This window comes from Myotis davidii, unplaced genomic scaffold (genome assembly GCF_000327345.1).
Source record: "Myotis davidii unplaced genomic scaffold, ASM32734v1 scaffold6, whole genome shotgun sequence".
NCBI classification, from domain to species: domain Eukaryota; kingdom Metazoa; phylum Chordata; class Mammalia; order Chiroptera; family Vespertilionidae; genus Myotis; species Myotis davidii.
The window spans coordinates 13,316,941-13,332,063 of NW_006383011.1; the positions used below are offsets into that span (position 1 = coordinate 13,316,941).

The 15,123-nt window shown below is 37.1% G+C and overlaps 1 protein-coding gene across 1 annotated transcript in view; it reads left to right on the forward strand.

Annotated features, from left to right (window-relative positions):
* Positions 1–15,123, forward strand: part of NRXN1 (neurexin 1) — an 889,774-nt gene that overhangs the window by 851,641 nt on the left and 23,010 nt on the right. Inside the window, exon 19 of the mRNA XM_015557923.1 lies at positions 14,103–14,190. Coding sequence (XP_015413409.1) covers positions 14,103–14,190 — 88 coding nt within the window. The remainder of the gene's footprint in view (positions 1–14,102; positions 14,191–15,123) is intronic.

Sequence of the window (15,123 nt, forward strand, 5' to 3'; positions counted from 1 at the left end):
GGGTGTGTATGTTGTAAGATGGGTCAAAGTTAAAGCAGGAAAGTGAATTTTAAATAACTCCAGGTTTTGGTAGCTAATAACACTTTAGTGAAGAGTTTGTCAGTAACCAAATGCAGGAGATTAATGGGGTCCCTTTGGCCTCATTTTATGTATCATGATGGATAATTTGCAAAAAAAAAATTGTTAGGAAAGCTAAAGAATATCCATTCTTAGAAATTCAGGTGTTTTGTTGTTGTTTTGGTGGTGAATGATTTTTTTTAAAAATGGACTTCAGTTGTATAGTCCATGTTAGGTTGAAAAGCCTTGTAATTTGAAGAGAATTTGTTAAGAACTATTTCTTTTACCAAATAGAGAGCTTTAAAACTTTTCCAATTTTAGTGTTCTGTGGACTCTATTTATGGGGGAAATTCTTTTTTAGGAATCACTGATTTTATTGCAATGAATCATGAGTCCACTGTACAGGTTTTGCAATTTAGAAGCATCAAACCATTTAAGAACAATTGAGGTAGTGATGGTTCACATGAGATAAAATTATTTCTTCTGGGTGTATTTCTTGTTGTTGGTGGCAGTGCTGCCATTTTGGGGGACAGGAGAGTTTTAATCATTAGAATTACACATTTTAATTTTCTTTCCTGCATTGTAGGCTGGAACCCTTTTCTAAAATCCTCCACAATTCATTACACTGAAAGTTTGCTTTATTTGAGCATCCCTAAATAATTACCATGCTTCTTTAACGATATGTCAATTCTGAATGAGGAAATTAATGTGAAAATCAGTAGAAAATGTTAACAGCTCTTTCATAGTGGGAGTGCATCTTTGTGTTTGCAACAATGGTGGAAATAACTACTGTTCAATTTATGTATACAGCTTTCTGTAGAGCAGCCAAACTGGGATTGGCCAGCTAAGAATAGATGATGAATGACTACATCTCCACATTTGCATAGAATATAGATAAATAGGTAGGTAAATAGATACATAGAAAGGAAGGGAGGAAGGGAAAGAAATAATTTTGTGGTTTCTGGTTGCAATAAGCTACAGACATTTCCAAACCTTTCAAGACACAATGAATGGCAAACATTGTGTGCCTAGTGATTTGAACCTTTACATAGGAACTAAGTTGAATGCTTGAGAGCTAAGATGCAACTCATACACATTCTTACAAACCATTGCCATGGCAACATACTTAAAATTTCCAAGGTCTGTCTCCCCCGAGTTTGCACCTGCATTTAGCTTATTGTGAAACAAAAAAAGGCTTTCCAACCTGAAAATGCTTTGGAATGGTTGAGGGTATGTTTTGAAATAAAGTGGAGTTTAAAAGTTGAAAGGCAAAATAGGACATTCAGGGGGAAAGTACATTTGCATTCTTCAAGCAATATCGGCTTTCTTTCCCCTCCTACTTCACAATATTTTAGGCAAGGGAAAATGTGGACAATCTACCGATTGTGGATATTAGGATATTTTACCCACTTCAATGGCCAACATGCTGCCTATGGCAGGTTAGTTGTAGTTTCATGCCTGTCTTATATAATAATAATAAAAGACTCAAATAGCTGAGATTTATTTAGCATTTATTATGCACCAGGAACAGTGCTACACACTTTATGGATCATGATTTTCTTATGTCTTACAACTACATGGCAGAGATTAGGACTGCATCCTTTCCACTTTTTACAAATGAGAGGTTAAGTAAATCATCACCCAAATTCTAACAGCTCCAGTGTTAAACTCAATGCCCATGCAACCAGCCACTGGGGAGCAGCATCCCGTAATACTCCTCAGTGAGAAGGTGGTCTACAAAGCCAGAAGAGGGGCTACCACAGAGAGCATCTCTCCCTCTACTCAGGATACCCGGAGTGAATTACCCACCTGGGGGAATATAGCTGGACCCCTGCATGGCAGTATCAGGTTCTACCTATAAGAACAAGCCAATATTTCCCCAGTATTTGAGGTAGCAAGGTGGTCAAAGACACGAGGCAGCTACCCTCCTTCCTACATGGTTCATCTCCCTCCCAGCAAACTCAGTGGAGCACCAGAGGAGGCTTGGCTTCTATTTGAGTAGGTCTTAGAACACAGAATGATGTATTTGGTCTTTTTTATAGAATGTTCAAATATGTTTGTGTAAATTTTAAGTCAGAAAATTGTACTTTGTGAAGAGAATGTCTGTCTAAAGTTATCAGGTGCCCAGTGCTAGGAATTAACTTTTCACATTGCAAGGAGAATAAAGTGAGAGCGTGTCTACATAAATCTCAATAGCATCTTGTACGTGCCAGCTACTGTGCTGGACAATGTTTGTGCCTACCCAGCCTCACGGAATACTCATAATAATCCTGTGAAATAGGTATAAATAAGTTCATTTGTACATAGGAAGAGACCTAGAGAACTTAGGGAATTTGTCCAAAGTCACAGAGCTAATAAGTGGCAGAGATGGGGTTTCTGCCCAGCCTGTCTAGCGCTTAAACTCATGCTCCTTCCATGCTTACTGGTCAAAGAGAGATTTTCTGCTCAGAGACAGCCTTCATGAGTCACACACCCAAAGTTCTTCATGAACTTTGGAGGGAGGGAAGATTAGTTCTTTATTGTATTCTCCCTCTGCTTAGCTCCTATTTAAATAAGGTATGCAATAAATGATTGTGAATGAATGAATGAATGAATGAATGAGGAAAGAATCAATCAAAAGATGTACATTTTATGGGTGCATTTTTCCCTGCATTTATTTGTTGGTCTGAATTTGATGACTGGTCTCAGTTAGCCCTTATGTTCTTGTAGTTTATTTGGGAAGAAGATAAAACTTTCATCCTGTAGTTAGATTTTGAAGGAAAACAGTATAAAGGCATCGTTTCCATATCTATAATAATCTATAATAATAAAAGCATAATATGCAAATTGACCAAATGGCCAAACTGCAGAACGACCCCGCTATTGCCCCATGATCGCCCCGCAAAGGGAAGCCCAGGCTACCTGGCCAGGGGCGCTGTGGCAGGTGAGGGGGCCTCCCTCCACTGGGCAATCAATTGTGGGGCTTCTGGACTGCAAGAGAGTGCAGGCCAGGCTGAGGTGACGCGCCTTCCCCACCCCCCAGTGCACAGATTTCGTGCACCAGCCTCTAGTAATCAAATAAAAGTGCTTATAATTTTAGACTATTTCAATAGAATTCAGGGGAGCCAGGGAGGGTTTGGGGAATGGCATATAAGGAAACCCCAAAATAACAGTCACCTTTATTTTTTCAGTTCTTTCTAGAAAGCAGGTTATATCTTATTGCTTTCTCAAAGGGCAGAGATGTTTCATAAAAGCAGGCTGACCAGCTTTTCCTTTCCTTCTTTCTAACTTATAATCATTATCTCTTTTCAGTTAAAAAATAATGTCACTTTTTGCTATTTCTCTACCATAAATTTTCAGGAGGAATAACGTGGAAACCAGTTATAAAAGTTATTGTCACGTATAGAGCTGTTAGAAGGCAGATAAAAATCTTTGAAAAAGTGTGATTTTGCCACAATTCTCATCTCCTATCTTAGGAGTTATGTTCCTGGAAAATAATCTATACTTGCTCACTCTTATTTTGAGATTTAATGAGCTGCTATAAATGAGCAGTTGTGACAAAGATACTATATATAGTGAGCTTAGGATGACTTTAAGAACAAGATTATTTGAAATGATTCTACCAATTCAAGTGTCATGAGTAATATTTCTTCTATTTTTAATGTCAAGATGAATTCTTCAAAGTTGTCTTAAAATCATAATTATTTTCATAAAATGCTACTCAAAGTTAAGTCTTAAAATCATAATTATTTTCATAAAATGCTTTACTTAAATTACAAATACTTAAAAATAAGCCAGATTTTAGAATGTGATGACTTTTTTCATTTTTATGAAGTATAAAATATTAAAATGTAAAAATTTTAAACATAAGGCATTTTAAGGTGTATGGATGCATATACATATTACGAAATAATTGCCACAGTCAGTGATGATGACACTTTAAATCAACTCTACTGAATTCCTGTGATAGATGTTGTGGGGTGTATAACTGTTCCACAGAAGTATCTATTCTATATAATAAAAGCCTAATATGAAAATTGACTGACTGGTAGAAAGACTGGTTGCTATGATGCGCATTGACCTCCAGGGGGCAGACACTCAACTCAGGAGCTGCCCCCTTGTGGTCAGTGTTCTCCCACAGGGGGTGAGCCGCTTAGCCAGAAGCCGGGCTTACAGCTGGCAAGCACAGCAGCGGTAGCACTAAGGGGCAGCGAGCAGGTGGATGGTAAGGAGTGAGGGATCCCTGACTGTGAGAGGGCATGGTCCGGGCTGAGGGACCTCTCTTCCCCCCACCAGTGCACAAATTTCGATATATATATATTAGGCTAAGAGACCATCCAACGGGTAGCTATGACACACCCTGACCACCAAGGGGCAGATGCTCAACACAGGAGCCAGAGAGAAGGGAGCTTAATTCTGAGAACCGCCCTCTCGCAATCTGGGACCCCTGGTGGATGTTAGAGAGTCAGTTTCGGCCGATCCACTCAGGCCAGGCTGAGGGACTTCACCTGCCGGAGGGACCCTGCTCACTCCACAGATGCCCTTTGCGCCTCCCCAGGTGCAGCCGGCCAGGGAGGGATCACGAGAAGTTGGCTCCAGGGCACGTCTAGCCCATCTTGCCACCTTCTAATTAATTTTCTTTCAATGTGAATGAATCTATGCACTGGGGCACTCGTATGAAATAAGATAAAACAAGCACCTAAGCAGTTGCCAACCTTTTAAATTCAAACATAATTTGAAAAAGCACATATGTCCACTGTTCCAGTGCAATAAAATATATTGCTCAGTGTCTTTTAAGGATTAATTAGTGTACTTTTAATCCCTATGGAGGACACAACCATAGGTAATGTCCTGTTATAAACAAATACAGTACAATAAGGACATTGCCCTGCATGGATCACTCTTGGACAGTCTCTTCTTCACCCTTCAGCTCCTCCCCATCTCTGTCCTTAATAATCAGTGTTTGCTAAGTGATCTGTTTATCTAGATATAGGACATGAATTAGAAGTAAACTTTGGGTGCAGAGATAAACCAGGTTTGCACATCATCTGAGTCCCAGGCAAATGAATAGGAAGGAGAATTTAGCAAGAGATCCAGTATCCCTGCATCTGTGTAATAGCTCTAGAGGTCTGACCGGAGAATAGGGACCCACTGTTCCAGGCATGGGTTGGCACTACCTATTTTGTATGTATGCCCAAAATTAGCATTGCCGAAGTAAATCCTATCCTGGTATAACAGGGATCAACCCCAGAATAGCAGTATTTGCATAAGAGACTATGTAGTTGGTGTGAGAAATACAGATCCTCTTCAACTGAGGGGACAAGAGGATTTCAGGTCATGAAAACAAAATGTATTCAGTGAAGTGGATATTTGGCAGCTCTCTTAAGGAACTACCTGGAAATGCTTTTTATACTGCCATGCAAGGAACAAAAGTAATTCCTTATTAGTTAAAATGATAACTTACACAAATGCTGCATTATGGGAACTTTCATATTATGTTTCACATATACAAATGATTTATATATACATTATATATTTGCTTATATAGTATATACTAGAGGCCCTGGTGCACATAATGTGTGCACTCGAGTGTGTGGGGGGTGTCCATCAGTTTAGATTGCAAGAGGGCACAAGTCAGGCCAAGGGACCCCACCGGTGCACGATCAGGGACAGGGAGGTACGCGAGAGCTTGGCCAGCCAGGGAGGGACCATCGGAGGGCTCCAGGGTATGTCTGGCCAGTCTCGCTCAGTCCTGATTGGCCAGACCCCAGCAGCAAGCTAACCTACCAGTCAGAGTGTCTGCCCTCTGGTGGTCAGTGCACATCATAGCAAGCGGTTGAGCAGCCTTAGCATATTATGCTTTGATTGGTTGAATGGCCAACTGGATACTTAGCATAGTAGGCTTTTTTTATATAGGATATTTGCATGTATAGCATGTATACTCACATGTAATATTGAGAACACAGAAACCAGTCCAAGATTATGCATATTGTTCATGAGGTTCAGACTGAGAGTTCATATGTGAACTTGTATATATTTTCCATTGTTGAGCAGCATACTGCAAATTAAACTGAAGCGTTTCAACACTACATTTCAAATACGTATGAATGAACCAGAATATGCACCATAAGGATTGAAGTAGACAGATATGGAAGCATGAAGCTTCAATTTAACTATAGCCAGCAAAGATTAGATCTTAGTGTATGAATGACATAACATTGCAGCATCTGAGTGAGATAACATTTGCTCTAAATCACTGCTTGATAGAAACACTCAGATGTTGTGCAGATATTGACTCATTGGGGGAGCTCAGTATGCAACCTTGCATATATTCAAGTCATGGGTCAAAATCCAAAAATCAAGTTTCTCTTAACTAAGTCATCATCATTTCCAACTATATCTTTGTTTCTTGCTGTTCCATGCTCCAAGCATTGTGTGGAATAGAAGTTCTCATATATTCCCACATTAAAGCTCTAGTAAATATCAAAAAAGACATTGGTTATGATATTTCCCGGGAAGAAATAAATGTGGATAACTAGGAGTCTGTGGCTCTTCCTATACCTTTGATTTTGCACCTCTAAACTCTAGGGCCATCATGTAAATGAGATTGCCCTGATCAATGAATGCATTTCTAGAGTGTATCTGGAGAAACAACCAGTATTTAGTAATAAATAGTCACTTTCATTTATTTATTCTCAAGATGTGCTAAGAGATAATTTGACAAAACCTTAACGATGGTTGTGTGAGAGAGACAAAGATAAATAGCTCATTAGGACTTAGGTTGTGTTATCAGTAGTTAATAAGAGAGACCTGCAAAGTTGGAAGGATTTTCATCAGTGGACTAATGAGAAGAGAGACAGGGAGTTCATTGAGTTAATTTTGTAGCCAGCATGGGCTGCAATGTTCTAAGTAGAAGGGGGAAAAAAAGGTAGCAGAAAATTCAGAAATTTACATTTTACTTCTGTCCCCAAGAATTTATTTGTGCATTTATGTGCAGAGCTGAGAGGCGAAGTGTTTAAAGGTCTTTAAAAAATAAGCTAAGAAAAGATTACCACTAGTAATTAAAAATGTTCTGGGTTTACACCATTTCAAAGTACCTGCAGTTAGTATTTGAATTTTGTTTTAAAATTTTGAACTCCAGCCTTCATTATATTCCCTTTGTAGTGTAACTTGTACACCATATTAAGTGAAGCAGTAGCTGTGTATGTGTGTCTGCTTGTATGGGCTTTCTTCAAGGGAATTTTAGTGGTCATTTATTAAAATCCAGTACTCTTTTTTTTACCACCTTTTTAACTTATTTTAAATTCATTTCATAATGTACCTTTATAAATCACATCAACCTTTAGAAGACAAATGATTTTGGATGGATGGATGGATATATGATTGGGTGATAAATGAAGGGACAGAAGTCACCTGGAATAAGAGACAATTACATTCTACTAGAGGTCTGGATAATCTCATAACTTTGCCATTCATTTGCAGAATAATGTGGTCAAACAGAAGTACTTAAATTTTTAGCTTCAGTTTCCAAATATGTAAAATGAAGATCTCTGAGGTCTGGCTCAGTACAAGAAGATCTTTGACTGACTAAAATATGATTCCATTCTGTTACATGTTAAATGCCACATTAAAATAAGCTTGAAATTTGGAGGCATGTTAGTTGAAACTGTCCATCATTGGCATTTTACAATTTTAAAATCTGTTTTTGGCCTCATAATACACAAGGATTTTCAGTTCAACCCGTGTGACTAGTTAGTCTTTTCAGTCACCGTACTTGGGCCAGAGAAATTCATATTGACACAGCCAGAAGCCTAGATTTGAACTGCAAACATCTGTCAGTATTTATTTAATTTGGAAATGGCCAAACCCATTTCAGGAGGTGCTTTGTCTATAACCAAGACAAATCGAGAGGGAATACACCTCATCACATGCATATTCTAGTTTCCCTTTCAGCACCTCCACTCCACTACCGACAGTCTTGGGAGGTCTTACACCCCAAATTCTAATTAGTGAGAATCCAGGATAGATTTTTCCAGTGGCTTTGCAAAAATTTAAACTTCACTTTAACTTTTATTTTTTGCCAGCTATTCTACATTGCTTTGGCTAAAAATTGAAATACAATATGAGCATAGAGGTTATCATTAGCTGAAAGAAATAGTATAAGAGATATACTGTATTTTTAAAACATAAATTTGATTTGAACTTTCCTGACACCAAATTTCTACTTTGCCGGTATATTATTTTTATAAATATTGCTAAAATATGTTCTTTTTTGATTAATCAGGAATCCAGTTCTTTTGTTTTTTTCCATATTTTTCTTTAAATTGTTGTATCTGTGGCATTATTGGTACATTCCTATCTTTCCCTTTGGATTTTGCCTGTTAGGATGGCCAGTATCAAATGGGTATCAAAATGCATGTTGGAATGAGTAGATGTCGTGATCTCTTTACCACGGTGGAGTTTTTTCTATCCAACCCACGTTCACTATTCTGGAACCATTACATACATTTTAAGCAGCCAAGGAAATCTTGAAGAAAATTGAATGGCTTTCAAGCCTGTCTTTTCCCCAAGCAGACAGCTGATTTATGGTCACTTTTTGTAATAACCTAAGGCATCAGTTGGGGGAAAAAACACATTAAAGAAATGTGAAAGCTGGCTGTTTTCAGGGATATTTAAGCTTTTCCCTAAATATTCATGAATGCCAATGTTCAAACATTTGAATGGAGTAAATGAGTGTACAAAAGGGTTTATTTTTTGAGCAGGTACTTAACTACAACACACAGGATAATAGTGCCTCCACCTATGTTCTGAACAAACACGTCATTGGTGAATATTTATTGAAGTAATAGATATGGGAGCACTGTTATACTTCAAGAAAACAATATGCTATTTGAATTGAATTGATTGTTGTTATTTGTATTAATGAGTGATTTGTTCCCATGCTTTAGAATAGAATGGGCACAGTAAGTTATTTGCAGGTAAGAACCATAATTTGTACCTTGCTAGGTAATGACCACATTTTTGCCCATCAGAAAATGCTGTGCATAGATGAGCTGTTTCATATTTGATGGTGACTAATTGATCCTCATTTTCTGTTATTCATGTACTGGAGCTAAAATTCATCCTTCACAAAGTGGATATCAGTTTATTATTTTTATTTTAATTAGATTATGGAGCCATGTGATTGATGGCTTTATGTGGCATCTACTACTCAGAAAAAAAATGAACAATTGATAAATAAGAACCAAAAGCTTGAATGAGACAATGGAAACTACCACAGGGTCTATCTGCATATTCCTTTGCACTTTTAATAGCATTGTTGATTAACTAAAATTATCAATTTGATAAGTTTCTTTATTGAATTGATTTGATCAAATTGGTCCACTGTTTAGAACTTGAACTTGTATATATTTATTATAATTGCATTTTTTGAGGGGGTACAGTTTTTTCTCTAGATCAAAATTGTGACTTTCCATACCTCCTAGAAATGTCTTGCCTCATAGATCATCTATGTAGTGGGTCAGACCTACCTTGGGGAATTTGTAACACTAATTCTGAATTCTGGCACCTTTTTTTCAGGGAAACACACCTAGCAATAAATGTTTTCTGGAAAGACTGTCAAATTCAGTCCTGTAAGGCAGACATAATGCGCTCTCTCCCCCAGAGCAGCTTCATATAAACAAAAGTATCATCAAGAACAAGTGTCCATCTATTAGCCAAACATCACATTTCAGCTAGCATTATCTCTACCCATCAGTTTTCACAATCAATTCAGTCTAAATGTCATTCATAGCAGTGAACGATTAGGCTAAATAATATGTAAGTAAGCACCGTTGCTTCAGAAAATATTTATTTTTCTCTTTTTTGGATGTATAGCCAAATAGACTATTTCTGTTTAGAAACAGCTTCAATTGAAGTTTTAGAGCAAATCGAGGATTTCTTTGTGGGCATCACATTTATAATGGGCGTCCTTTCTACAGTTGGATTGTAGGTGTGTTCATAGGAATGTATCAGTCTTCAGGGGAGCCATTTAGCATGAGGAAAAAGTCAAAGAGTGCTGTTGTTATCAGAAATATAATATTTCAGACTAAGTTTATGTATCTGCTTATTGTATCTTTTTACCACACTGATACCCAATTGTGCTATATTTTAAAAAGTGATAGCAAGTGAATGTGCAGCAAATTTCACCATTAAGGGGGGAAGGGAAATACTCCCTATAAGTGAGAAAAAAATAGTGAACTACATCTACCTTCTAACCTACTAAATGATCTCTTTCTAATAATCCTGTAGATTAAATAAATTGGTCTGTTTCTCTAAAAATTGTTTTTCAACTACAGTTGATATACAACATTATTAGTTCAGATATACAACATAGTGATTGGACATTTATATACTTATGAAGTGATCACCCCAATAAATCTAGTATACCCATCTGACTGGTCTAACTTCTTACTCTACATTAAGAACATCCTTTCGGCCCCATCCTGATTACATTTTTCTAGCCTATGACATATTGGTGTTTATCCACTGAATATAATGAATTAAGTTTCAGTGCCTTTATTTCTTGAATTCTGCCCTGGTCATTTTTTCCTTACAGGTAGAGGGACCTCAGTATTTTTACTAGACATTCTGGGCAAGAACAGATGCCATGTGAATGTTCAGACCACTCTGAATTTGGGGAGGTCAGCATGGCATTTTGGCCTCTGAATGGTTAAATGGATAGTTATGTAAAGCTAATGTTTTTGCTTGATCACTATTCTGTCTCTTTCAGCAGGTAGTCTCTTCTCTGAAAAAGGTTATAGGCCTCAGCAAAGAGTATACTAAAGAATAGAACTGATTGATGTGATATATTTGAGTTTCTTTCTACCACTCTCAACAGCATGCCATAGACAGTTCTAAACACAATGAATTAAATTTAAATTACACAGCTTTGGCTAGGAAATTGTTAACTCAGCCTCCAAAATAAAATTTAATTTTTTTCCCGACATTTGAGCCACTTCCTCATTTTTCATACAATGATGATTGCTGCAATGCCTCTATCGACTTAAAAACTTTTATTCACAATACTGTTACTTTTTTTTAAAAGACCGTGCCAGGTTTTAATTTTTGATGAAAAACAAGAATGCATATTCATCATACCAGGAAAAGTACATTAAAATCTAAATTATCGTTTTACAATAAGGTCATATTTGCACAGCTTGTTTTCTACTTGAAAGGGCTATAGAAGGTACTATTTAATGGATGACATGTTTTGTTATTTTAGGTACTATATTTTGTGAAAGATAACACCGAGAACATTCTAACACTTTCTGTTTGCTATTAAATTGTCCCAAAGGCTGTTAAATGTAGAAAATAGGTCAACTTTTAAAACAGAATTTAACTTGTGTAGCTAAATAATTTAGTCTGCCTCAAACACTATCCATGGAGTCACACATTCTCAGTCCATGAATTTCTTTTAAGAAGCAGCCTTTATTATGCATACTTGATGTTTGACTTCTAATTCTGAATTTGAACCTGGACAGTAAAAGAGGGAAGCTTAGCTCCACAAAGTACCAATATAGCCGCTATATTTTAATTACATGTTAATATGAGATCTTACATGTATGATTCACACATACAACTTCCAGTTTAATATCTAAACTTATATTATTTATAAATACAGCACAAAAATCTATTTGGTTCTACATTTGTGAAATATAGCAATATTGATAATATTGCCATTTTTTATGAAAATTACAATGTGGTCCTATTTTAGGTCTTTGTGTACTAATTTAATTCTTACAACATTAGGAACTATTATGTTGTCCAGTTTTTCAGGTGAGAACAACAAAATGCAGGATAGTCTATAAACTTCTAAATCAGAGTTTCCCAGCTTCTGCACTATTGGCATTTTGGGAGGACTGTCACATGCCTTTTAGGATATTCAGCAGCATTCCTGGTTTCTACCTCTGAGATGCCAATGACAGCTGACACCCTCCACCCCAGTTGTGTCAATATGTAATGTCTCCAGACATTGCCAAATGTCCCACAGGCGGTGGAGGGGAAAGGGGCAACATCACTGCTGGGGTGAGAAGCAGGAGATTAAAGAATTTACTCACATCCTCCTATCAAGAACAAAACAACAACTGCAACCCTACTGTGAGTGCATTAATGTAGTTAGCGTTCCTCAAGGAACATGAGAAATATTCTTGTAACCCTGAAATTAATTTTAAAGTGTATCCACTGTGGTTTAGAAAAAGTATCTTTGTATTTGAAATTAGCTCCATAAAAAGCAAGTGATCTGCTCCGGGGCAAATGGGAACAATTGGCCCTCAAGACCTCATAATCCAATAACTTGTTATTAAGCCAGTTTGGATGTTAGCCTGCTGGACGTGCTTGTGCCAAAAAGAGGATTTTTTTTTTCCCTTTAAAGCTCGCTTTAATGAAAGATACCTATGTAACGGTCACACCAATTGCTGGTAGTTATCACTAACATGAACAGTTACAATTCAAAACTGATATTTTGAACTTCGTCTTTTAAAATAACAGCGGCAAAATGAATGAATCCAGTCTCCTAATTGTCTCAAAAGAATTGAGAGCAGAATAATATGAAGCCATCTCACGATGCTATTTAAATGCTTGCATTTAATTAAAGTTATATTAAAGAAGAATTAGCATCTGAACAAATTCTTTATTCTTAAAGCTCCTGCACTTAAAAGATTTTTAAGCCTAATATTTTGTCACAGAAGTGCATTATCCCTTGTCTCCATTTTTCAAAATGGCACAATTTTCTTGACATTTATTTATGCTTTAATCTTGGACTGTATTAGTTACTGCTTTAATGAAAGCAAGTCATATTGCATTTTGGCTTTTTAAAAAATTGTAAAATTGATATTTTTTAATTTTTAATAAGTTGTAACTGATATAACATATTAGTTACAGGTATACAACATAATGAGCACCACAATAAGTCCAGTTAACATGCTTCACTACACATAGCTACAGCCTAGGTTAATTCCACTTTTAAATAAGGATTTCATTAATGTTGCAGTTCTGAGTATTGTCTAAACAATGATCATCTCCTTAATCCTTAGCCGATGTAATGAGATATTTTTCTTCTTGTACCTTGCATTCTCTCTGTGCTGCCATCAGCCAGATCTGATGCAAACCTCACAATCTCTATGCAGTAACTGTGCTCAGTTTACTGCTGCTTGTAAGTGGCAGTAAAGAGCAACCTTCAGTGCTTGTAAATGAGTTGATTATGTGACTAACTGCTAGGATTTACACACTCTGCTTTTTATTACAGTGAGTGTTGTCTTTTTTGCTGTAAGTGCAATGAAGCAACAAGAATGTCACAAAGACAATCGACACCTCTTTCCTACTTACTGTAAAATACCACCCCCTCAACCCAAATATGATTTTCACTTATGACACCTTAATGATAAAAAGACAATGGGGATGTGATACCTGCTACCAAATTGTAACAAAAACAAAAATTCAGTATAAAATCTAAACACAAATTTTTTAAATACCTTAAGTAGATTATATTTGCTTCCTTTTTCACATCAGTGAAATATATCCTGTTTCCTAGTAAGGACAATCTCTAGCTCAAAGATTCATCAAACTCTACCTGGTCATGAATGTAAAAGGTTATAGCTATTCTGCTTTTAGGAAGCCAAGTACAAGTATAGCATCAAACCTACTGATGCATACATTGTGGCACTCCAGGGCTGCCATAAACTCCAAATCATCTGTTTCTCTCAGGCTGCTTTAAACCTGTATGCTACTGTGTGCAGCTTCTCCGTGCTGTTGAATGGGTGGATGTCTACAGCTGGCTACCACCCTTTCCATGTCTTCCTGTAAAATAAGCTATAACTGTGTTTTCACACGCAACTTCCTTGAGAGATCTAGACTAAGTTGAAAAAAAAATGTAAGCTCTATGTCTTTGGGAAGGGAAATAGGTACTGAATTTGGTTTCTCAATGTATTCAGGTAAACACACACGTATTTCACTTGTCAATGAGACAAAGATGAGAAGCTCTGTTGGGATCCTTTAAAGTAACCGACTGAATGTGCTTTTTTTTACAGACCACAGATGACATCCTTGTGGCTTCAGCAGAGTGTCCCAGCGATGACGAGGACATTGACCCCTGTGAGCCGAGCTCAGGTGGGTTAGGTTAGTCGACTTTTTTTCTTACTTTCTTTGCTTACTCTAAATCTTCGTTGCATGCTATAGTTCTTAGAAAAACCTTGCATTTATATCTAAACATCCATCCTATTACACAATGCCTTGTTGAGAGATACGGGTTATTGCTTTTACATGATTCAAAACCCACCATGATTGTGTATTTCAGAAAGAGCAGTGGGGATAGCACACAAGGCTGCTACTTTACTGTTCACATTCCCTTAACTCACAACGTAATTTTTGTTGTATAACGTTATCATGGGCTTTCCTTTGGTCACCTATAGCAAAATCGTCAGCTATAAAATTGCAGTGCGTTGTGGAAAATTGTTTGACCTTTCTACTGACAAAAAGTACCCACCACTCACTCTACCAGCAAATTATCTTAAGTGAAATATTTCTGAATTTCAACAGTGAGACTATTATGGCAATGGTAAAACAAACAGCAGGCATGGTCTTTGCTGTATGTAACAGAGAGCATTGGAGTCTTGCCATGTCACCCTAAAATTCAAGCTGGTGCATTTTAACTCAAGCCGATGCATAATTTCTCCCCCTCCTCTGTGATAGGGTGTAGCTGACCAACACAAACCCTGTTTCCATCCAGCCTTGTACCCTTTCCTCTCCTTTTTATTAGCTGTGAGCCCAGAAAATTAGTCCCAGCCTGGATTTTATGTCAGATATTCATATTACCAACAACGGGGGCCTTTCCAGCGTGTCTTAAAATTCAGTCATTGTCTTGTTTAGGTTACCAAAAGGAGTGAGGCAGATCTGGGCTAACCATTATCAGCTAACTCATCATCTATGTCACCTAGAAAGAACCCCAGAAAAATGTCACATCACAATACAACAACTCAATTGCCTTGTTGTGAAGAATATCATTTTGAAGTAAATCTACTCATTCTGATATTTGAATTTTTACAAGTTGGT